The following is a 23,572-nucleotide window of genomic DNA, read 5'->3' on the forward strand; positions in this document are numbered from 1 at the left end:
TTTCGATGCCAACCTAACCAGAGTGACGGGAGCGGCACAATTCAGAAAAAGTGCTCAGCTCGCCGAGAAAATGCGATTTAAGCAATAAAATTAAAAATGCTTATAAAACATAAACCAAACGTTGGAGGTGGTCATTTCTTAATGCGCAGTAATAAACTCGGCACTGCACCCGAGAGCGTTTTTTTCGATGCCAACCTAACCAGAGTGACGGGAGCGGCACAATTCAGAAAAAGCGCTCAGCTCGCCGAGAAAATGCGATTTAAGCAATAAAATTAAAAATGCTTATAAAACATAAACCAAACGTTGGAGGTGGTCATTTCTTAATGCGCAGTAATAAACTCGGCACTGCACCCGAGAGCGTTTTTTTCGATGCCAACCTAACCAGAGTGACGGGAGCGGCACAATTCAGAAAAAGCGCTCAGCTCGCCGAGAAAATGCGATTTAAGCAATAAAATTAAAAATGCTTATAAAACATAAACCAAACGTTGGAGGTGGTCATTTCTTCGTGCGCAGTGAATAACTCGGCACTCTAAAGCACCCGAGAGCGTTTTTTTCGATGCCAACCTAACCAGAGTGACGGGAGCGGCACAATTCAGAAAAAGTGCTCAGCTCGCCGAGAAAATGTGATTTAAGCAATAAAATTAAAAATGCTTATAAAACATAAACCAAACGTTGGAGGTGGTCATTTCTTAATGCGCAGTAATAAACTCGGCACTCTAAAGCACCCGAGAGCGTTTTTTTCGATGCCAACCTAACCAGAGTGACGGGAGCGGCACAATTCAGAAAAAGTGCTCAGCTCGCCGAGAAAATGCGATTCAAGCAATAAAATTAAAAATGCTTATTAAACATAAACCAAACGTTGGAGGTGGTCATTTCTTCATGCGCAGTGAATAACTCGGCACTCTAAAGCACCCGAGAGCGTTTTTTTCGATGCCAACCTAACCAGAGTGACAGGAGCGGCACAATTCAGAAAAAGCGCTCAGCTCGCCGAGAAAATGCGATTTAAGCAATAAAATTAAAAATGCTTATTAAACATAAACCAAACGTTGGAGGTGGTCATTTCTTCATGCGCAGTGAATAACTCGGCACTCTAAAGCACCCGAGAGCGTTTTTTTCGATGCCAACCTAACCAGAGTGACGGGAGCGGCACAATTCAGAAAAAGTGCTCAGCTCGCCGAGAAAATGCGATTTAAGCAATAAAATTAAAAATGCTTATAAAACATAAACCAAACGTTGGAGGTGGTCATTTCTTAATGCGCAGTAATAAACTCGGCACTCTAAAGCACCCGAGAGCGTTTTTTTCGATGCCAACCTAACCAGAGTGACGGGAGCGGCACAATTCAGAAAAAGTGCTCAGCTCGCCGAGAAAATGCGATTTAAGCAATAAAATTAAAAATGCTTATTAAACATAAACCAAACGTTGGAGGTGGTCATTTCTTCATGCGCAGTGAATAACTCGGCACTCTAAAGCACCCGAGAGCGTTTTTTTCGATGCCAACCTAACCAGAGTGACGGGAGCGGCACAATTCAGAAAAAGCGCTCAGCTCGCCGAGAAAATGCGATTTAAGCAATAAAATTAAAAATGCTTATAAAACATAAACCAAACGTTGGAGGTGGTCATTTCTTAATGCGCAGTAATAAACTCGGCACTCTAAAGCACCCGAGAGCGTTTTTTTCGATGCCAACCTAACCAGAGTGACGGGAGCGGCACAATTCAGAAAAAGTGCTCAGCTCGCCGAGAAAATGCGATTTAAGCAATAAAATTAAAAATGCTTATTAAACATAAACCAAACGTTGGAGGTGGTCATTTCTTCATGCGCAGTGAATAACTCGGCACTCTAAAGCACCCGAGAGCGTTTTTTTCGATGCCAACCTAACCAGAGTGACGGGAGCGGCACAATTCAGAAAAAGCGCTCAGCTCGCCGAGAAAATGCGATTTAAGCATTAAAATTAAAAATGCTTATAAAACATAAACCAAACGTTGGAGGTGGTCATTTCTTCATGCGCAGTGAATAACTCGGCACTCTAAAGCACCCGAGAGCGTTTTTTTCGATGCCAACCTAACCAGAGTGACGGGAGCGGCACAATTCAGAAAAAGTGCTCAGCTCGCCGAGAAAATGCGATTTAAGCAATAAAATTAAAAATGCTTATAAAACATAAACCAAACGTTGGAGGTGGTCATTTCTTAATGCGCAGTAATAAACTCGGCACTCTAAAGCACCCGAGAGCGTTTTTTTCGATGCCAACCTAACCAGAGTGACGGGAGCGGCACAATTCAGAAAAAGTGCTCAGCTCGCCGAGAAAATGCGATTTAAGCAATAAAATTAAAAATGCTTATAAAACATAAACCAAACGTTGGAAGTGGTCATTTCTTCATGCGCAGTGATAAACTCGGCACTCTAAAGCACCCGAGAGCGTTTTTTTCGATGCCAACCTAACCAGAGTTACGGGAGCGGCACAATTCAGAAAAAGCGCTCAGCTCGCCGAGAAAATGCGATTTAAGCAATAAAATTAAAAATGCTTATAAAACATAAACCAAACGTTGGAGGTGGTCATTTCTTCATGCGCAGTGATAAACTCGGCACTCTAAAGCACCCGAGAGCGTTTTTTTCGATGCCAACCTAACCAGAGTGACGGGAGCGGCACAATTCAGAAAAAGCGCTCAGCTCGCCGAGAAAATGCGATTTAAGCAATAAAATTAAAAATGCTTATAAAACATAAACCAAACGTTGGAGGTGGTCATTTCTTCATGCGCAGTGATAAACTCGGCACTCTAAAGCACCCGAGAGCGTTTTTTTCGATGCCAACCTAACCAGAGTGACGGGAGCGGCACAATTCAGAAAAAGTGCTCAGCTCGCCGAGAAAATGCGATTTAAGCAATAAAATTAAAAATGCTTATAAAACATAAACCAAACGTTGGAGGTGGTCATTTCTTCATGCGCAGTGAATAACTCGGCACTCTAAAGCACCCGAGAGCGTTTTTTTCGATGCCAACCTAACCAGAGTGACGGGAGCGGCACAATTCAGAAAAAGTGCTCAGCTCGCCGAGAAAATGCGATTTAAGCAATAAAATTAAAAATGCTTATTAAACATAAACCAAACGTTGGAGGTGGTCATTTCTTCATGCGCAGTGAATAACTCGGCACTCTAAAGCACCCGAGAGCGTTTTTTTCGATGCCAACCTAACCAGAGTGACGGGAGCGGCACAATTCAGAAAAAGCGCTCAGCTCGCCGAGAAAATGCGATTTAAGCAATGAAATTAAAAATGCTTATAAAACATAAACCAAACGTTGGAGGTGGTCATTTCTTCGTGCGCAGTGAATAACTCGGCACTCTAAAGCACCCGAGAGCGTTTTTTTCGATGCCAACCTAACCAGAGTGACGGGAGCGGCACAATTCAGAAAAAGTGCTCAGCTCGCGGAGAAAATGCGATTTAAGCAATAAAATTAAAAATGCTTATAAAACTTAAACCAAACGTTGGAGGTGGTCATTTCTTAATGCGCAGTAATAAACTCGGCACTCTAAAGCACCCGAGAGCGTTTTTTTCGATGCCAACCTAACCAGAGTGACGGGAGCGGCACAATTCAGAAAAAGTGCTCAGCTCGCCGAGAAAATGCGATTTAAGCAATAAAATTAAAAATGCTTATTAAACATAAACCAAACGTTGGAGGTGGTCATTTCTTCATGCGCAGTGAATAACTCGGCACTCTAAAGCACCCGAGAGCGTTTTTTTCGATGCCAACCTAACCAGAGTGACGAGCGGCACAATTCAGAAAAAGCGCTCAGCTCGCCGAGAAAATGCGATTTAAGCAATAAAATTAAAAATGCTTATAAAACATAAACCAAACGTTGGAGGTGGTCATTTCTTAATGCGCAGTAATATACTCGGCACTCTAAAGCACCCGAGAGCGTTTTTTTCGATGCCAACCTAACCAGAGTGACGGGAACGGCACAATTCAGAAAAAGTGCTCAGCTCGCCGAGAAAATGCGATTTAAGCAATAAAATTAAAAATGCTTATTAAACATAAACCAAACGTTGGAGGTGGTCATTTCTTCATGCGCAGTGAATAACTCGGCACTCTAAAGCACCCGATAGCGTTTTTTTCGATGCCAACCTAACCAGAGTGACGGGAGCGGCACAATTCAGAAAAAGTGCTCAGCTCGCCGAGAAAATGCGATTTAAGCAATACAATTAAAAATGCTTATAAAACATAAACCAAACGTTGGAGGTGGTCATTTCTTAATGCGCAGTAATAAACTCGGCACTCTAAAGCACCCGAGAGCGTTTTTTTCGATGCCAACCTAACCAGAGTGACGGGAGCGGCACAATTCAGAAAAAGTGCTCAGCTCGCCGAGAAAATGCGATTTAAGCAATAAAATTAAAAATGCTTATAAAACATAAACCAAACGTTGGAGGTGGTCATTTCTTAATGCGCAGTAATAAACTCGGCACTCTAAAGCACCCGAGAGCGTTTTTTTCGATGCCAACCTAACCAGAGTGACGGGAGCGGCACAATTCAGAAAAAGCGCTCAGCTCGCCGAGAAAATGCGATTTAAGCAATAAAATTAAAAATGCTTATAAAACATAAACCAAACGTTGGAGGTGGTCATTTCTTCATGCGCAGTGATAAACTCGGCACTCTAAAGCACCCGATAGCGTTTTTTTCGATGCCAACCTAACCAGAGTGACGGGAGCGGCACAATTCAGAAAAAGTGCTCAGCTCGCCGAGAAAATGCGATTTAAGCAATACAATTAAAAATGCTTATAAAACATAAACCAAACGTTGGAGGTGGTCATTTCTTAATGCGCAGTAATAAACTCGGCACTCTAAAGCACCCGAGAGCGTTTTTTTCGATGCCAACCTAACCAGAGTGACGGGAGCGGCACAATTCAGAAAAAGTGCTCAGCTCGCCGAGAAAATGCGATTTAAGCAATAAAATTAAAAATGCTTATAAAACATAAACCAAACGTTGGAGGTGGTCATTTCTTAATGCGCAGTAATAAACTCGGCACTCTAAAGCACCCGAGAGCGTTTTTTTCGATGCCAACCTAACCAGAGTGACGGGAGCGGCACAATTCAGAAAAAGCGCTCAGCTCGCCGAGAAAATGCGATTTAAGCAATAAAATTAAAAATGCTTATTAAACATAAACCAAACATTGGAGGTGGTCATTTCTTCATGCGCAGTGAATAACTCGGCACTCTAAAGCACCCGAGAGCGTTTTTTTCGATGCCAACCTAACCAGAGTGACGGGAGCGGCACAATTCAGAAAAAGCGCTCAGCTCGCCGAGAAAATGCGATTTAAGCAATAAAATTAAAAATGCTTATAAAACATAAACCAAACGTTGGAGGTGGTCATTTCTTCATGCGCAGTGATAAACTCGGCACTCTAAAGCACCCGAGAGCGTTTTTTTCGATGCCAACCTAACCAGAGTGACGGGAGCGGCACAATTCAGAAAAAGTGCTCAGCTCGCCGAGAAAATGCGATTTAAGCAATAAAATTAAAAATGCTTATAAAACATAAACCAAACGTTGGAGGTGGTCATTTCTTCATGCGCAGTGAATAACTCGGCACTCTAAAGCACCCGAGAGCGTTTTTTTCGATGCCAAGTGACGGGAGCGGCACAATTCAGAAAAAGTGCTCAGCTCGCCGAGAAAATGCGATTTAAGCAATAAAATTAAAAATGCTTATAAAACATAAACCAAACGTTGGAGGTGGTCATTTCTTAATGCGCAGTAATAAACTCGGCACTCTAAAGCACCCGAGAGCGTTTTTTTCGATGCCAACCTAACCAGAGTGACGGGAGCGGCACAATTCAGAAAAAGTGCTCAGCTCGCCGAGAAAATGCGATTTAAGCAATAAAATTAAAAATGCTTATAAAACATAAACCAAACGTTGGAGGTGGTCATTTCTTAATGCGCAGTAATAAACTCGGCACTCTAAAGCACCCGAGAGCGTTTTTTTCGATGCCAACCTAACCAGAGTGACGGGAGCGGCACAATTCAGAAAAAGCGCTCAGCTCGCCGAGAAAATGCGATTTAAGCAATAAAATTACAAATGCTTATAAAACATAAACCAAACGTTGGAGGTGGTCATTTCTTCGTGTGCAGTGAATAACTCGGCACTCTAAAGCACCCGAGAGCGTTTTTTTCGATGCCAACCTAACCAGAGTGACGGGAGCGGCACAATTCAGAAAAAGTGCTCAGCTCGCCGAGAAAATGCGATTTAAGCAATAAAATTAAAAATGCTTATAAAACATAAACCAAACGTTGGAGGTGGTCATTTCTTAATGCGCAGTAATAAACTCGGCACTCTAAAGCACCCGAGAGCGTTTTTTTCGATGCCAACCTAACCAGAGTGACGGGAGCGGCACAATTCAGAAAAAGTGCTCAGCTCGCCGAGAAAATGCGATTTAAGCAATAAAATTAAAAATGCTTATTAAACATAAACCAAACGTTGGAGGTGGTCATTTCTTCATGCGCTGTGAATAACTCGGCACTCTAAAGCACCCGAGAGCGTTTTTTTCGATGCCAACCTAACCAGAGTGACGGGAGCGGCACAATTCAGAAAAGCGCTCAGCTCGCCGAGAAAATGCGATTTAAGCAATAAAATTAAAAATGCTTATTAAACATAAACCAAACATTGGAGGTGGTCATTTCTTCATGCGCAGTGAATAACTCGGCACTCTAAAGCACCCGAGAGCGTTTTTTTCGATGCCAACCTAACCAGAGTGACGGGAGCGGCACAATTCAGAAAAAGCGCTCAGCTCGCCGAGAAAATGCGATTTAAGCAATACAATTAAAAATGCTTATAAAACATAAACCAAACGTTGGAGGTGGTCATTTCTTCATGCGCAGTGATAAACTCGGCACTCTAAAGCACCCGAGAGCGTTTTTTTCGATGCCAACCTAACCAGAGTGACGGGAGCGGCACAATTCAGAAAAAGTGCTCAGCTCGCCGAGAAAATGCGATTTAAGCAATAAAATTAAAAATGCTTATAAAACATAAACCAAACGTTGGAGGTGGTCATTTCTTAATGCGCAGTAATAAACTCGGCACTCTAAAGCACCCGTGAGCGTTTTTTTCGATGCCAACCTAACCAGAGTGACGGGAGCGGCACAATTCAGAAAAAGTGCTCAGCTCGCCGAGAAAATGCGATTTAAGCAATAAAATTAAAAATGCTTATAAAACATAAACCAAACGTTGGAGGTGATCATTTCTTCATGCGCAGTGATAAAGTCGGCACTCTAAAGCACCCGAGAGCGTTTTTTTCGATGCCAACCTAACCAGAGTGACGGGAGCGGCACAATTCAGAAAAAGTGCTCAGCTCGCCGAGAAAATGCGATTTAAGCAATAAAATTGAAAATGCTTATTAAACATAAACCAAACGTTGGAGGTGGTCATTTCTTCATGCGCAGTGATAAACTCGGCACTCTAAAGCACCCGAGAGCGTTTTTTTCGATGCCAACCTAACCAGAGTGACGGGAGCGGCACAATTCAGAAAAAGTGCTCAGCTCGCCGAGAAAATGCGATTTAAGCAATAAAATTAAAAATGCTTATAAAACATAAACCAAACGTTGGAGGTGGTCATTTCTTAATGCGCAGTAATAAACTCGGCACTCTAAAGCACCCATGAGCGTTTTTTTTCGATGCCAACCTAACCAGAGTGACGGGAGCGGCACAATTCAGAAAAAGTGCTCAGCTCGCCGAGAAAATGCGATTTAAGCAATAAAATTAAAAATGCTTATAAAACATAAACCAAACGTTGGAGGTGGTCATTTCTTAATGCGCAGTAATAAACTCGGCACTCTAAAGCACCCGAGAGCGTTTTTTTCGATGCCAACCTAACCAGAGTGACGGGAGCGGCACAATTCAGAAAAAGTGCTCAGCTCGCCGAGAAAATGCGATTTAAGCAATAAAATTAAAAATGCTTATTAAACATAAACCAAACGTTGGAGGTGGTCATTTCTTCATGCGCAGTGAATAACTCGGCACTCTAAAGCACCCGAAAGCGTTTTTTTCGATGCCAACCTAACCAGAGTGACGGGAGCGGCACAATTCAGAAAAAGCGCTCAGCTCGCCGAGAAAATGCGATTTAAGCAATAAAATTAAAAATGCTTATAAAACATAAACCAAACGTTGGAGGTGGTCATTTCTTAATGCGCAGTAATAAACTCGGCACTCTAAAGCACCCGAGAGCGTTTTTTTCGATGCCAACCTAACCAGAGTGACGGGAGCGGCACAATTCAGAAAAAGTGCTCAGCTCGCCGAGAAAATGCGATTTAAGCAATAAAATTAAAAATGCTTATTAAACATAAACCAAACGTTGGAGGTGGTCATTTCTTCATGCGCAGTGATAAACTCGGCACTCTAAAGCACCCGAGAGCGTTTTTTTCGATGCCAACCTAACCAGAGTGACGGGAGCGGCACAATTCAGAAAAAGTGCTCAGCTCGCCGAGAAAATGCGATTTAAGCAATAAAATTAAAAATGCTTATAAAACATAAACCAAACGTTGGAGGTGGTCATTTCTTAATGCGCAGTAATAAACTCGGCACTCTAAAGCACCCGAGAGCGTTTTTTTCGATGCCAACCTAACCAGAGTGACGGGAGCGGCACAATTCAGAAAAAGTGCTCAGCTCGCCGAGAAAATGCGATTTAAGCAATAAAATTAAAAATGCTTATAAAACATAAACCAAACGTTGGAGGTGATCATTTCTTCATGCGCAGTGATAAAGTCGGCACTCTAAAGCACCCGAGAGCGTTTTTTTCGATGCCAACCTAACCAGAGTGACGGGAGCGGCACAATTCAGAAAAAGTGCTCAGCTCGCCGAGAAAATGCGATTTAAGCAATAAAATTAAAAATGCTTATTAAACATAAACCAAACGTTGGAGGTGGTCATTTCTTCATGCGCAGTGATAAACTCGGCACTCTAAAGCACCCGAGAGCGTTTTTTTCGATGCCAACCTAACCAGAGTGACGGGAGCGGCACAATTCAGAAAAAGTGCTCAGCTCGCCGAGAAAATGCGATTTAAGCAATAAAATTAAAAATGCTTATAAAACATAAACCAAACGTTGGAGGTGGTCATTTCTTAATGCGCAGTAATAAACTCGGCACTCTAAAGCACCCGAGAGCGTTTTTTTCGATGCCAACCTAACCAGAGTGACGGGAGCGGCACAATTCAGAAAAAGTGCTCAGCTCGCCGAGAAAATGCGATTTAAGCAATAAAATTAAAAATGCTTATTAAACATAAACCAAACGTTGGAGGTGGTCATTTCTTCATGCGCAGTGAATAACTCGGCACTCTAAAGCACCCGAAAGCGTTTTTTTCGATGCCAACCTAACCAGAGTGACGGGAGCGGCACAATTCAGAAAAAGCGCTCAGCTCGCCGAGAAAATGCGATTTAAGCAATAAAATTAAAAATGCTTATAAAACATAAACCAAACGTTGGAGGTGGTCATTTCTTAATGCGCAGTAATAAACTCGGCACTCTAAAGCACCCGAGAGCGTTTTTTTCGATGCCAACCTAACCAGAGTGACGGGAGCGGCACAATTCAGAAAAAGTGCTCAGCTCGCCGAGAAAATGCGATTTAAGCAATAAAATTAAAAATGCTTATTAAACATAAACCAAACGTTGGAGGTGGTCATTTCTTCATGCGCAGTGAATAACTCGGCACTCTAAAGCACCCGAGAGCGTTTTTTTCGATGCCAACCTAACCAGAGTGACGGGAGCGGCACAATTCAGAAAAAGCGCTCAGCTCGCCGAGAAAATGCGATTTAAGCAATAAAATTAAAAATGTTTATAAAACATAAACCAAACGTTGGAGGTGGTCATTTCTTAATGCGCAGTAATAAACTCGGCACTCTAAAGCACCCGAGAGCGTTTTTTTCGATGCCAACCTAACCAGAGTGACGGGAGCGGCACAATTCAGAAAAAGTGCTCAGCTCGCCGAGAAAATGCGATTTAAGCAATAAAATTAAAAATGCTTATAAAACATAAACCAAACGTTGGAGGTGGTCATTTCTTAATGCGCAGTAATAAACTCGGCACTCTAAAGCACCCGAGAGCGTTTTTTTCGATGCCAACCTAACCAGAGTGACGGGAGCGGCACAATTCAGAAAAAGTGCTCAGCTCGCCGAGAAAATGCGATTTAAGCAATAAAATTAAAAATGCTTATAAAACATAAAAAATGTTATAATGCGCACCCCAGAAAAAACTGCCAGCTGTGGTTTCCAGAATTTTACTGTGATAAATACAGTGGAAATTTTTCAGTATTTAGATTTTATTAATGTTGATTTAACTTTTAATGATTAACATTATCCCACATTTTTTCCATCAAAAGAAAGACATTCACCCGAGAGCCAAGAGCAGTCACCCCGTCGCCCTCCTCTCTCTGCCGCTGGAAGGGCGGTGTGCGGTACATCTCGCGGGGCCCTTGTCCGCGGCGCATCGTGTATTGTTGGTTGCTGCTTTGTGTTGCGGGGTGGTGTCCTATGCTGTATGGAAGGCGGGCCGGTGGAGGGGATCGGGTACGGCGGCTGTACTCCAAAAGAAATCTGAAAATGGACAAGAAAATAATATAAACCAGGATTTGCAGGTATTCTCATTAGATCAGATTATTACAGTTATCTCATTCCTCTCGTTCCTCCTTCTTGGGGCCACGATTCGATTCAAAATCGATTTTTGATTCAAAAAGATTTTTTATTAAAACGATTCGATTTTATTCATAAAGATTTCTTATTGGGTTTCTGATCATGATCTACTCTCATCTGCTTTGGTATACAGAATGACAAGTGGACATAAAAGTGTCTTTTTCACATTTATTACCGTATTTTCCGGCCTATAAGGCGCACCTTCAATGAACGGCCCATTTTAAAACTTTATCCTTATATAAGGCGCACCGGACTATAAGGCGCACCATCATGTCAGATTTTTAATCCAAATCAAATCATTCTCCATTTTATCTTTTTTATTTCAACTTCAGACGGAACAAATTACTTTATAATCATAAAATAATGATCCATAGTCTTTTTGATTCATGATTCATAGTCTTCAGCGGGCCACTTATGATTGATTTCATGACACAATGCTTTGGGCCAGTTTAAATTTAGGAATTTGGTCCATATATAAGGCGCACCGGACTATAAGTTGGTTTTTGAGAAAATGTTAGGTTTTTAGGTGCGCCTTATAGGGCGGAAAATACGGTAAGTTAAATTCTTAGGGAAGTGCCTTTATCAACGACATTGTGTGGTCCTCAATTAGGTAGCTATCTATACAATACGTTTGAACAAAAATAAAGGACTTCTGCATAATACAAAGCCTGGTGTGCCTGTTTTTTAAACAATTTTTTTTTTATTTAAAAAATCGATTAAAAAATCGTTAAACAAAGATCTTATGTGCATCGATTTTTCCCCCACCCTTACTGAATACATATAATACATTTATTAATAATACATAATAAATTAGTTATTGCCCATTACTCACAGGACTTTTGTTGCATGTGCAGGGTCATGGTGAATGTAGTAGTCGTTGGCTCTCTTCAGTCCATACTTTGCATGCCCCTCTCTCATCTACGAGTGTTGTCAGTCTCTCTTTCTCACTCTCATTCTAGGGAATACAGTAAGTTTAAACATAATTATATTATATTTTACCAAGAGCATATCAAGCATTTTATAGTGAGATCTATTTTATAATCAAACGAAACATCCTATTGAAGAAATGCCCCACCACTGTCAGTCTACAGCAGCAGTGTGTAAGGAAAAACTTACCATAAACGTTGTGACTGAATGCATTAACAGGTCCACGTTGAAGGAGGACCATGTTGACAATAACATCACCACTCAATTTCAGGACCTTTGGAGGTGTTTGGCTTGGCCTATTGGAAGGAGATCAATAGTTTGAGGTTTGAGACTGATGTATATCTGATCTAATGTATATATTCCAAATAAGTTGCCAACTTACCAGCTCAGTTCCTTAGCATTCCACTCCACCCCTCCATACAGTTGAATAACTGAACATTTTAGGTGTTTTTTTTAGGGAGGGATAACAGGTCAAAAAGTATTCCATACAGAAATGGTATATATAATGTAATAATTAGGAACCCGAAGATTATCTTACTCATAAATATGTAATAAACATTGTCCAGTCACCAATTCAAGTTTAAAGTATATAAAACGTTAGAACATTGCGATATGATTAGATATGAAGGACATGACAAATGTAACCATTTTTGACCAGTTGAAAAGGGATAAAAAATTATTCACTTTAACATGCCTAATTAGACACGAAGACTTTGGGAAACACCAGATAAATATTGGGATTTGGTTTAAAAAACAACTGGATAAATCTATACAAATTTTTGTTTTTGGCGACTGGATGGGGAGCACTTCTCTCATGTGAATTGCTTAGAAATTCCCTTATTGTTAACCACCCATCCTCTAAATCAGGGGTCACCAAACTACGGCCCGCGGGCCGGATACGGCCCGCGGGACCGTTTAATCCGGCCCGCCAACCCTGAATAAATTGTATTATTAAACTTTTTTTTTTTTTTTGCTCATTTTGCCTGCAATGACTGCGTTTCCCCAGTAGATGGGGAAGCGCTCGCCTGCGCATTTACTACCGGAAGCCGTGTCAGAAAGCTCGGTGCACACTCACAAGTGCGTGTACGGACATGGCGCACTCGCGCTCTATTTGTATCAGTCCCGAATTTAGAGCGTGGGCTGTGACGACAGCATTCTTGTAATTTGCGCGCTGAGCTTTCAGATGCAGTTTTGCGCTAAAGCCACCCACAAACCTTCCCCTGGAATCCTTCCGTTAAAATGTCGCCCAAGTAAAGCAGGGTGAACACAGTGCCGAGCGTTTAAAAGAGTTGCCAATTTGGCTCGACGTACGCGACGTGACGTTCAGCCACATGAACGTCAACATCTACCCGTCACAGATCGAGGTAAACGGACCAACACCTCGGATCTCGCCTAAGAATTGCCACAACAAATTTTACTCCAGACTATGACGCACTATCAAACTTTAACAAAAAAGACAGCGGTGTCTACAAGCCTACTGGAACCTACAAAAGGATTATAAGGAAGGAACACAAGAACTTTAAGAGACTGCTCATATGTGTCAGAGAGGTTCTGCTCTGACAACTGAGCTGAACTTTTATCTGTTAAGATTGTGCATGGCACAACAGAAAGTTAATGTTCCATGGTTTTTTTTCTATGAAGAACCCAGAGAGAGTTATTTAGTTATTATTTATTTCCTGTTTTTTCTGTGAAGAACTCAGAGAGGGTTTAGTTATTATTTATTTCATTAATAGTGTTATTATTTGTTTCCTGACTTTTTTTTCTGTAAAGAACCTGGAAAGGGTTATTAAATAACCGTTATTTGGTTATGTGTGGCTTTCTGGAAAATAAAAAAAAAAAAATTTTTTTAAGCTCCCCTACGATCGTCACACTTTTTCTGTTACAAACTGCCACCGGCCCGCCATCAGAGAAGGGAAAGGTTATGTGGCCCTCACAGGAAAAAGTTTGGGGACCCCTGCTCTAAATGCTCAAGGCCTCTTGTTTGTGGTTGTATGTCATTCCCGCACCTTCCTGTCAGTCTTAGGCTGTCTCTCTCAAATGAAGGTTAAAAGCCCAAAAAATATCTTGATAGAAAATGGCCATAGCTGTTTTTATAGCATCAACATTTACCTAAACTTTATTTACCCCTTTCCTGGCAACCATACCCACTTCTGTATAACAAAAAGCCTCAACAGCATATGACAAGTTTTTTTTAGGTTTTTTCGTACATATTTATTGACAAAACTCCATATAACAGCTTGAGTATTGACTCAATAGATTGAGTCAGGCTGTATTATGTGTAACTCCGCAAACAGTCAGCAGCTGTGTTACAGTGAACTGTAAATTGCATTTAATAATCCACTGGCAGACAAATAATCAACTATGACTCTCTGAAAGAGTGACTCACATAAACGTGATTTACATGGGACTACAATATTTTCAACACTTATTCTACTCAATAAACCTGAACGACCAATTGGCCACAAAAAACATGTTCTTCTTACATTTTGAAATATAGGAAAGTTATTCCACTTCTGTGAAGTTGTAAACAGCATTGGTTTGAAATTGTACAAACTATAGAATTCACAAAACAATTACCTTAAAGACTGTAAACGAAAAAAAGTGCCATCAAAGACATTTCTGGATTAATTAGCACAAATCCACTGATCGCTCTCAGTGAAGCTAAACACGTACCTTTAGAAACCACCAGACATTTTCCAACAAAAAGTTAACACTGGATTTCAATTTACCTTGTGGTACAATTTTAAAAACAAAATAGGTACAGTGTACCATAACATATTGTATACTTGAACATCCAGTATACCTGAACACACATTAACCACTCATACCTTAACCACTTGTCCCTAAAGGGTTAATAGGGTGTGTCTATCTCCACTCATGGTCTGCGAGGTCTGCAATCAGAGTGAGGACTCTAGGATTGACTGAGAGTACTTTCTTTTTTTTATTCCACTCGACCTTGGTGCCTCTCTCAGGATTTATTGAGAAGAAACACCTTCATAAGAAAAAAAACAAAGAAGTAACAATTAATGGGTGAGATCAAAGAAATTATTGCTCTAGCAGAAATAAACTGTACCTTTGGAGAAACTCTAGTGTTGATCGTAGTTCCACTGGGTAGTGTATGTTGAAGCAATAGAAACTCCCAAACAGCAGGCAAACGGCAGAGGTGAAGGAAGTGATGTGGTCGTTGACAACCTTTTGGTCAATGCTCAACATGAATGTGTCAGCAGAAAAGCAACAGGACCCTGAAAATATTAACAACATAAAAAAACAAAATGAAAAAATAAAAACATTCAGTTATAAGGACTTAAATGTCAGATATTGACTAAAATACAATGGTGCTTATTACATTAAAACAACAACAACATTTTAATAGCGTACTGAAAACTGAGTTAATTTAAACTATGCTATTGCATTGAATTCTCCTATGGGCTGGTCTTGGTGCCAGGTGAAGTAATAAGATATACAAGTGTAGGTAGGTAGGTAGGTAGATAGGTAGATAGGTAGGTAGGTAGGTAGGTAGGTAGGTAGGTAGGTAGGTAGGTAGGTAGGTAGGTAGGTAGGTAGGTAGGTAGGTAGGTAGGTAGGTAGGTAGGTAGGTAGGTAGGTAGGTAGGTAGGTAGGTAGGTAGGTAGGTAGGTAGGTAGGTAGATAGATAGATAGATAGATAGATAGATAGATAGATAGATAGATAGATAGATAGATAGATAGATAGATAGATAGATAGATAGATAGATAGATAGATAGATAGATAGATAGATAGATAGATAGATAGATAGATAGATAGATAGATAGATAGATAGATAGATAGATAGATAGATAGATAGATAGATAGATAGATAGATAGATAGATAGATAGATAGATAGATAGATAGATAGATAGATAGATAGATAGATAGATAGATAGATAGATAGATAGATAGATAGATAGATAGATAGATAGATAGATAGATAGATAGATAGATAGATAGATAGATAGATAGATAGATAGATAGATAGATAGATAGATAGATAGATAGATAGATAGATAGATAGATAGATAGATAGATAGATAGAATAGTATAATTTGATGTCAGTATACATATAGATTTAGCTGCGGGGTTTGGTTAGACATTTAATTTTTGTTTACTTACCACACACAATTATGCAGGGTGTTGCCGGCAACTTCTCTATCTGAACCTCTTGGGCCAGGCATGTCTCCTCAACGTATTGGAGCAGGTTCTCCTCCTTCTCACCAAAATGAGCCAGTAAAAGAAGTACCATCTTTACAAGGTCTTGTGAGCAACCATCCAAATGGCCCAGCTCAGTCTGAAACTTGAGAAGAGCATCCAGGACTTGTTTGCGTTTTTGTGCATCAACATTCTTGAAGAAGTTTAAGAGGCGTCTTCCTTTTTTCTCCACATTGCCAAGGAAAGTATCCATTAGACTCAGACCAGTAAGTTCTTGGAAGTGTGCTACCATACCAGCTTCCTTGAACAAAAAGGGCCACTCTTGGCTGAGTTTCTGAATGCTTGTCCCCTTGTTGATGTCTTTACGCTGTGTGTAATAGGTGGACTGTATTAACTTTTTCACATTGTCTGCATTGAAGTCAATCTCTTCAAACATCTCCTTCATCTTGTTTTTTTTTTCTTGCTGACTCTCCATAGTCTCAGAGAGTGGCAAATATTTCGGCTCCCAGTTTATACAGCCATATGTGTCTTGAACTCTGGCTTTTTGTTCAGCTGGAATTTCTTCAGTATCAGACTCATCTGGTGCAACCTTGCGTTTTCTTATTTTTGGTGTGTTGGGTCGTTTCACATTTTCAACTCGTGCTTGGAGTTGCTTTACCAGTGAATGATATCCAGGTCCAATGACATCACCCTCTATGACATCTTGGAGGGCTTCTGGATACTTGGCCACCATTCTTTTGCCTATCTCTGTAGTGTTGTGTTTGGTTGGATTATTACACATCTTCATGATCTCAGAAACCACTATCCTTACCATCTCTCGCCGCAGCCGCGGACTAGGTCTCACCTTCCTTTCTAAACTCTGCACTAACTCTTCAGGGAGCTTCTGCCATGGTATCTGGAATGTCTCTACCCAGTTTGCCACAAAAGTGGAACAGTTACCTGAGGGGGATGAGGTGATTGAGGAGGATGATGGTGAGGGAGAGACTGAAGGTGGAGAGGAACAGACGGACAGTGGAGAGGAAAATGCTGCAGTTGTAGTGCTTGAGTCTGTAACAGAAGAACAGGAGAAACATTAAACCTTGAAGGATGTCGTGCTTCTCTGTTGAATATTTTATGTATTGTTAATATGGCTGCAACTAACATTTTTCATTGTCAATTAATCTATTCGTTGTTTGGTCCATAAAATGTTACAAAATAGTAAACAATGTTGATCACTGTTCAAGGCCTCAAGTGTCTTGTTTGTCCATAATATTAGAAAATTTTGTAAAATATGAGTTTTCATATTAAGTTTTTTTTTCCCTTTTTAAAAAATTTGACTCAAAACAATGATTAAAATAATTGTTACTTAATTTAATAATTAACTGATTACTTGTTAACTGTTAAATAACTGGATAATGTGTGCTATGCTGTTATGGCAATGTAGAAATTTTGTGAAATTATGTTAAATTTAAAAAACACTTACTGTTCTGGGCCCAAGCAGCAACAAGTCTTCTGGCTTGGACTGGCTTCAACACTGGCAGCAAGTCTCCTTCTGTAATGTACTGCAGATCATCTATGGTCTCAGCACCAAATCCCTTCAATGTATCTTCCACTGAACTAAGAACTGCTTGAGGAAGGTCTGGAAGCACTGCAGCAATTGCACTACTTATCGTCTGTATCTCTGATTCAGCCATATCTATCAGATACACAAACACAAAGAAGTTGGCCTTTAGTCTACTGACATCAAAGCATCTACTCTGACAATACACTGTGCTTCAGTGGCACTATCTGGTATCATTTTTGATGTAAGATGATAATGGCCACATGTCAATCAGTTCATTAATGTGTAGGCACTGCAATCTTCCACTGTCATTTTTCACTGAGTACATGTGGTAGTGTGGCAGGAATTCTGCTGAATACACTCTCATCAGCAAATGAAGTGCAGAATCATCTTTAACTACAAGGAGGAGGAGTTCACCAAACTCCATTGAGTCATCATTCCTAGTGACAACGAATTGCCCCTTTTTGTATATTATCCCATTATACTGCAAATCTACAGGAATCTTTGTATTAATTTCAGTGAAGCCAAATTGTAAGACTGCATCTTTAACTTGTTCACTGTATAGCTCAGAGTAGAAAGGTACGCCTTCTTTCATAAGCAAGGCTTGAGGACTCACTGACCCAGCTGAAAGATAGGCCTGAAACATCTGATGTCTTTCTGAAAGAGTGAGACACAGGTTTTTAAAGTTTTTCAAATGCCTTGCACATCTTTTAAAGTAACTATGCTTACTTTCAAAGCGCATAGTCCATAGTCTCATCAGTGGGCCAAATTTTAAAATCAGTCCTGGGTAGTGGCGCAAATAATGATGCTTTGGTCTCAAGTTGGTATCTGGAAACAGTGCTTTCCTGGAATCCAAATATTCCTGAATTAGAGCATCCAGGTAAAGAACCTGTGGCTCAGAAATCTTTTGAGCGCAAATCAAGTCAACTATGTCCTTTAGTTGCAGAGTTAATTGCCACACATCATCTTGTGCGTCTTCCACTCTGTCTCCAATGATTAAAGGTAACAGTCGTAAAAAGTTCCAGTTTTGTACAGCATGACCAGAAAGTCGCAGTGTTTTAGGACTGACCTCACATGGCTTGGAGGAAGCATCTACAGCTCCATATTTGAACTGATTAATGCGTCTGTTCAAAATAGTGTATGTGAACCATCTCTTTTTTTTAACAAAGTACCTCAGGTAAAGTGCTAAATCATAAGATAGGACACCCTCAAAGATGTCGTGACCAAGACAGGGGGGGCAAACCAGGCAGACAAACATCAAAGTGTTTTAAGGTATTAAATTCTGACCTGAACTTTATTCCATGAACATCCGCCACGCCTTCAGCTTGTAACTGATCCACTGCTGACTTGTAGCTTTCAGGGGTTCTTTCTGGTCCGCAAGAAATTGGGTCATCCCCCTGAAATTGAATTCGAGAAATGAGGCAGTATCTGCAGAAATATTTTGAAGAACTGAAATTTTCAGTAAAGCCACCAATGCAATGCGAGCCCAAGTTGTCTCCAGCAATGCAGTAGAGAGTCCCTTTAACAACATTTTCATCTGCCATTGCAATCCCATTCTCCTCCAGTAGTTTCAAGTCAGCCAGTAGCTCTGAAAAAACCTTGCCATGGCCAAATTCTTTAAAGTCCTTTTCTCTACACAGCAAAACCAGCTGCATGTGATCAACATTTGATCGAAAATGTGGGGGCAAATTTAATAGTGAGAAGTACACAGCCAAAATTTTGTGCTTCTTTTTTGCAGAACCCAAAGGGTTAACGACCTCAAATGCATCCTGGTATAGTATCAGCTTAAGGCAGTGCTTCTCAAATAGTGGGGCGCGGTGCTATTCCTGGGGGGGCGCGTGTGACCCTGGGGAACAGGCTTTTTTTTTGGCAGTACTAGAATAAAGTGTAATTGCGTGTTTACTACAGCAGGGGGCAGTGGCGCTCTCATTGTTACTTCTGTCACGTTTGCGACAGTGCAACATTTTACGACTTACAAGACAAGTTAGGATAGTCACGGTGGGGAGGGGGGGCGCGAATAGTTTTCTTCTTGCTAGGGGGGGGGCGTAACAGAAAATAATTGAGAAGCACTGGCTTAAGGCAAGATGCATTTTCTTGAAAAAAGGTATTTGATTTAAACACCTTACCATCATGGCAGTCACAGAGAACATCTGGTTTTGAAACAGAATTATCGTAAGGAGCTGCTGACATGAGCACTGATTGTAACATATTCTTCAGTGTGTTTAACACAGGAATGTAGTACGCAAATCTTTCTGTTCTGTTCTCATCTCTCCCTAGAAACACCTTTTTGGGCTCAACATATTTAAACATTTCTTTGAAACACTGTGCTCTAGAGTATGCTGTCCTCATTGGCCCTGTGTGACACGCTGAAAACAAATCACATTCCTTTACTGTATCACAGATTTTTACAATCTCTTCATCTGATACTGACAAATCTTTCAGAAGCAAGTTTAATCTGTTCAGTGTATATGTGTGTCCCATCTCATGTATGTTTTGAATCTCTTCAACGATGGTCTGAATAGTAGATGCTGGAATAAGAAGCTGGCCCATAAGTTTTATGTAAAATAAACACACATTTCTGAGGTACAAGTCACTGAAATTAGACGAGTCCCCAAAAGTGTTTTCAGCAGCCTCTGATACACTGGCAGTTTCGTGCACGGTAGGGATGTTTTGCTCATTTGTAGAAGGACTTTCTGAGTTTGTATCTCTGAATTGGCCACAAATCACATGTGCTGAACAATGTCGGTGTTTTCTGGACATATGAGAAGTAAATGAAGACTTCACAGTAAAAAGTGAGGTTTTGCATCCTCTCACTGGGCAGTTTATGGGGTGTCCCTTTGCTATGTGCTCCTTAAGGTGAGCAAGCAACTCCCTGACTCCGTCACACTGGCGCTCACAAAGTGCAACCGTGCACTTCAATGTAGCTTTAGCCATAGCATGATCCGGAGCAGTCAACGAGACTGCACTATGGTGGCGATAGAAGTGCGATTTTAATGCTGCATATCTAGAAAATACCTGCTTACAGTCAATTTCCACACACTTGAAAATACAACGGGGCTCATTGCGATGCAGTTTACAATGCAAAACATATGCTTTAAGAGACTGAACAGATTCTCCACAAACACAACAAGAATACATCTTACACGTCAAACAGGGAAATATCAACCATAAAACCTAACCTAAAAACCATATAAAACATCAACCTTACCGTAGTAAGATGCTGAAAATGAGCAAAATCCAAAATGAGAGTAGAGAAAGTTTCGACGTTGTGGTGCTGCTGCCGTAACCGTTCGTTGCTTCGTCCACTGGTAGCGGAGCCAAGTGCAAGGCGCTGATTGGACGCCTCGTCAAGATTCAAACAATCAGTTTGAATTCTGGCGCCCTTTCTTTCTTTTTAAAAATAAACAAAAACTCTGTAGGCCTATTTTATTTTGCTAAGTCCTTTTCACCTTTGGTGGTTATTGAACAGGTTTACTGCAAAATAATAAAAAAAAGGGAAAAAAAGAAAATCAAGTGCAAGTTTTTTCGATCTTTTTTTTTTAAACGACTTTTCACAATAATGGACCATCTATAAATGCAAACTTCAAGCCTACAACCTGTTTATTTCATATCGAATATCATATATATATATATATAAACAGATTAATTGGTGATTATGAAAATTATTCAAGATATTTGTAACTCTAAATACATTTAAAAGTGTAAAGGCTCAAATTATTCTAACTTTCTGTCTCTCTCTCTCAATTTGTTTTTCTCAGCAAATTTTAAAGATGCTGCAAATAACTGCACAAGACAGTTGTGGCTACATACACGCACAAGCATGTGCTGTCGCCCTCTCCGTGTCCACACTGCCACACTGGTAGGATAGAGTCTGCCGGAGCTTTGACACGACAGATCGTAGAACTTTCCGTGTGGTACCTGTGTTCTAATGTTAGCTAATATAGTAGCTCAAAGAGGCTTGAATAGTCAATTTTGGATAGGAACCCTCCTAACTAATTGAAATTACCGCAATTCCTTGCAGCAGCAACAAAATAATTACGCACCGTTCGGTCATTCACAACCAGACATAAGAAAGAAAATAATGTATTTAAACAGTCTGATGTAGACTGCAGCAGAGAGAGTACGCGATTATCAACATATAGCCTACGTGTTGATGTGATGTAAAAACTTTTATCATGAAGTGCGTTCTGTTGTTGACTGCCAAGCTAGAGTAAAAACTGTTTTTCTGACATCCAGCGTCCTGCAGATCATCATGAAGTTAGCGTTGAAGATTATTAATATATTTTTGCCAAAAACAGTAGAAGAAATGGACGGAGCCATCACGTAGAAATCAATGGAGGCAATTGAAGCCAATTTGAACCACTTCCCGTTAGTCAACTAACCCTTCTGCACAGGTTCAGGTGCATTGTTGCCAACTCCTCAGTTAGGAAAGTCGCTATTGGCTGCCCTGAAAGTCGCCAGATGACGTCACCTAATTTGTAGTTCGTAGTTTGTGCGGATGCGCTAATTCGTTTGTAGTTTTGAGGCTTTACCCACAAACTATGACGTCATTTTCAAATTGCAAACAGCCGGCCGCCGCTGTTTAAAATAAAGAGGTAAAGGACAGCTGTGCTTGCAGGCAACACTGTCTGCGGCTGCACCAGCGGCTCATGAAGTGAGGAAACACCAAAATGAACTCCCTGAAAAGTCGCTAGGTTTGTTGCTTGTCGCTTCTTGGAAAAAAGTCGCTAGAGGGGTCAGAAAAGTCGGCAAGTTGGCAACACTGCTCAGGGGACATAGATGTGATGAAGGAACGTAGTCTGACCGAGCATGTGACCGAGTCTGAGCCAATGGTTTGACCGAGTCTGACTCACGTAAGTCCTGTGCGTATGCTCATTACATAAATTAAGTCACGTTAGCATTGATTTCAGAAAAACGTTTATTAGTCAGCCGAAATGAATGGAATTCAATGGAAGGCTAGGTGGAGCTGGTCCAGTAGTTGGCCTCAGATCCCCCCATGCTGGCTTGAACCTCCGAAAGTTCGCATGCCCCCTTGATTTTAGCCATGACTTACTTACGCGGTCACATGGGTTTTATCCAAACGAACTAGGCTGGCCGGCCGATCCGGATTGTCGCCACAGGGGTCCGAAGACTCTTTGCGGTCAGACGAGGTTTTATCAACCGGGCCCAAGCCCAGAATCTAGGTGACGCAAGTGAAAAGCGCTCAAGTACAGTTTAGCTGGTGGCGCTAATGCTAATATCAGTGACCACTATGTACTTACGTTCCTGGTCATGTTTAGTTTGCTAACTTTACCCGCCCACAGCATGGATCATGCACTTTCGGTCAACCTGTTGATTCTTTCAGCAACAATTGATTTCTTTGCAATTAACGGAGAGTCAAGGTTTACAGGAGAGTAGGTCATGCCAGAAAGAGACGTGTGCGGTACTGTGTTTTATTATAAACACTTTGTAGTTTTACCACAGATCAAGTCTATAACATTCACTGTCGCATCATGACGTAGTCTAGTGCATGCAGTCGGATTCTCTGAACGCTGTGGTCGTCTTCTCCCCACTTCCTATGATTCCCCTTTAACATCTTTCCTTGACCTTGTGATGTTTTCCATCAAAATGGAGGAAGAGGTTAGGAAAGACTAAAAAGCATTGTTTGACTAATCTACCACATCCTATCATCTGGTGGCATGTCTCGAGCATCTGAATCTTATGCAGGCTTAAAGGTACGGCGGAGGCTGATTTACTTCCGGGTGGATCATCAAGACGATTGGTCCTCAATTGTCAATCATTCTGGAGAATTTTACTAATACTGTCGTACGTGCTCTTTCCAGTTTTCGCTTTCTGTGCATGCATACTTTCAAAAAGTATCTTTGAAGTGTCTGAGAAGAAGAGAAAGGCCTCAGAAAGGCGTTGTTTACTTGTGTGTCTATCGTGTAATATGTCTTGTCACCGTGGGATAGGGAAAACGTAATTTCGATGTCTTTGTGTGTCTCGGCATGTGAAGATGTTGACAATAAAGCAGACTCTGACTTTGAAAAAGAGAGAAACAAGACCAGAGTTGCGCATGCCCATTTTTTATAAAAGTGCACCGTAAAAAATGGCTGTGAAATCTACAGTTAATTACTATATATATATATATATATATATATATATATATATATATATATATATATATATATATATATATATATATATATATATATATATATATATATATATATTATATGATATATATATGATAGATATATATATATATATCATATGATATATATATATCATAATGAAATCAATAA

General features: G+C 40.6%; 1 protein-coding gene across 3 annotated transcripts; it reads right to left on the reverse strand.

The window, feature by feature from the left end:
* Positions 1-10,264: 10,264 nt before the first annotated feature.
* LOC133168493 (uncharacterized) lies at positions 10,265-20,910 on the reverse strand. 3 transcript variants are annotated; one of them, XR_009718229.1, is made up of 9 exons: positions 20,497-20,910; positions 18,576-18,685; positions 17,211-17,423; positions 16,688-16,795; positions 15,713-15,806; positions 14,656-14,824; positions 11,772-14,574; positions 11,488-11,610; positions 10,265-10,559 (listed from the first exon to the last, which is right to left on the reverse strand). XR_009718229.1 is itself a non-coding variant. In XM_061300106.1 (6 exons), the coding sequence occupies exons 3-6, from the start codon at positions 17,419-17,421 to the stop codon at positions 14,448-14,450; spliced, it is 1,590 nt and encodes a 529-aa protein (XP_061156090.1). In that variant the 5' UTR covers positions 17,422-17,423; positions 18,576-18,685; positions 20,497-20,851; the 3' UTR covers positions 12,508-14,447. The 3 variants fall into 3 exon arrangements, 1 of the variants encoding a protein (XP_061156090.1); XR_009718228.1 differs by having other exon boundaries at positions 10,266-10,559; positions 15,713-15,893; positions 20,497-20,908; XM_061300106.1 differs by lacking the exons at positions 10,265-10,559; positions 11,488-11,610 and having other exon boundaries at positions 12,508-14,574; positions 15,713-16,795; positions 20,497-20,851.
* Between the last annotated feature and the right edge of the window lie 2,662 nt (positions 20,911-23,572).

The sequence above is a fragment of the Syngnathus typhle genome, linkage group LG15 (assembly GCF_033458585.1).
Source record: "Syngnathus typhle isolate RoL2023-S1 ecotype Sweden linkage group LG15, RoL_Styp_1.0, whole genome shotgun sequence".
Lineage (NCBI taxonomy): Eukaryota > Metazoa > Chordata > Actinopteri > Syngnathiformes > Syngnathidae > Syngnathus > Syngnathus typhle.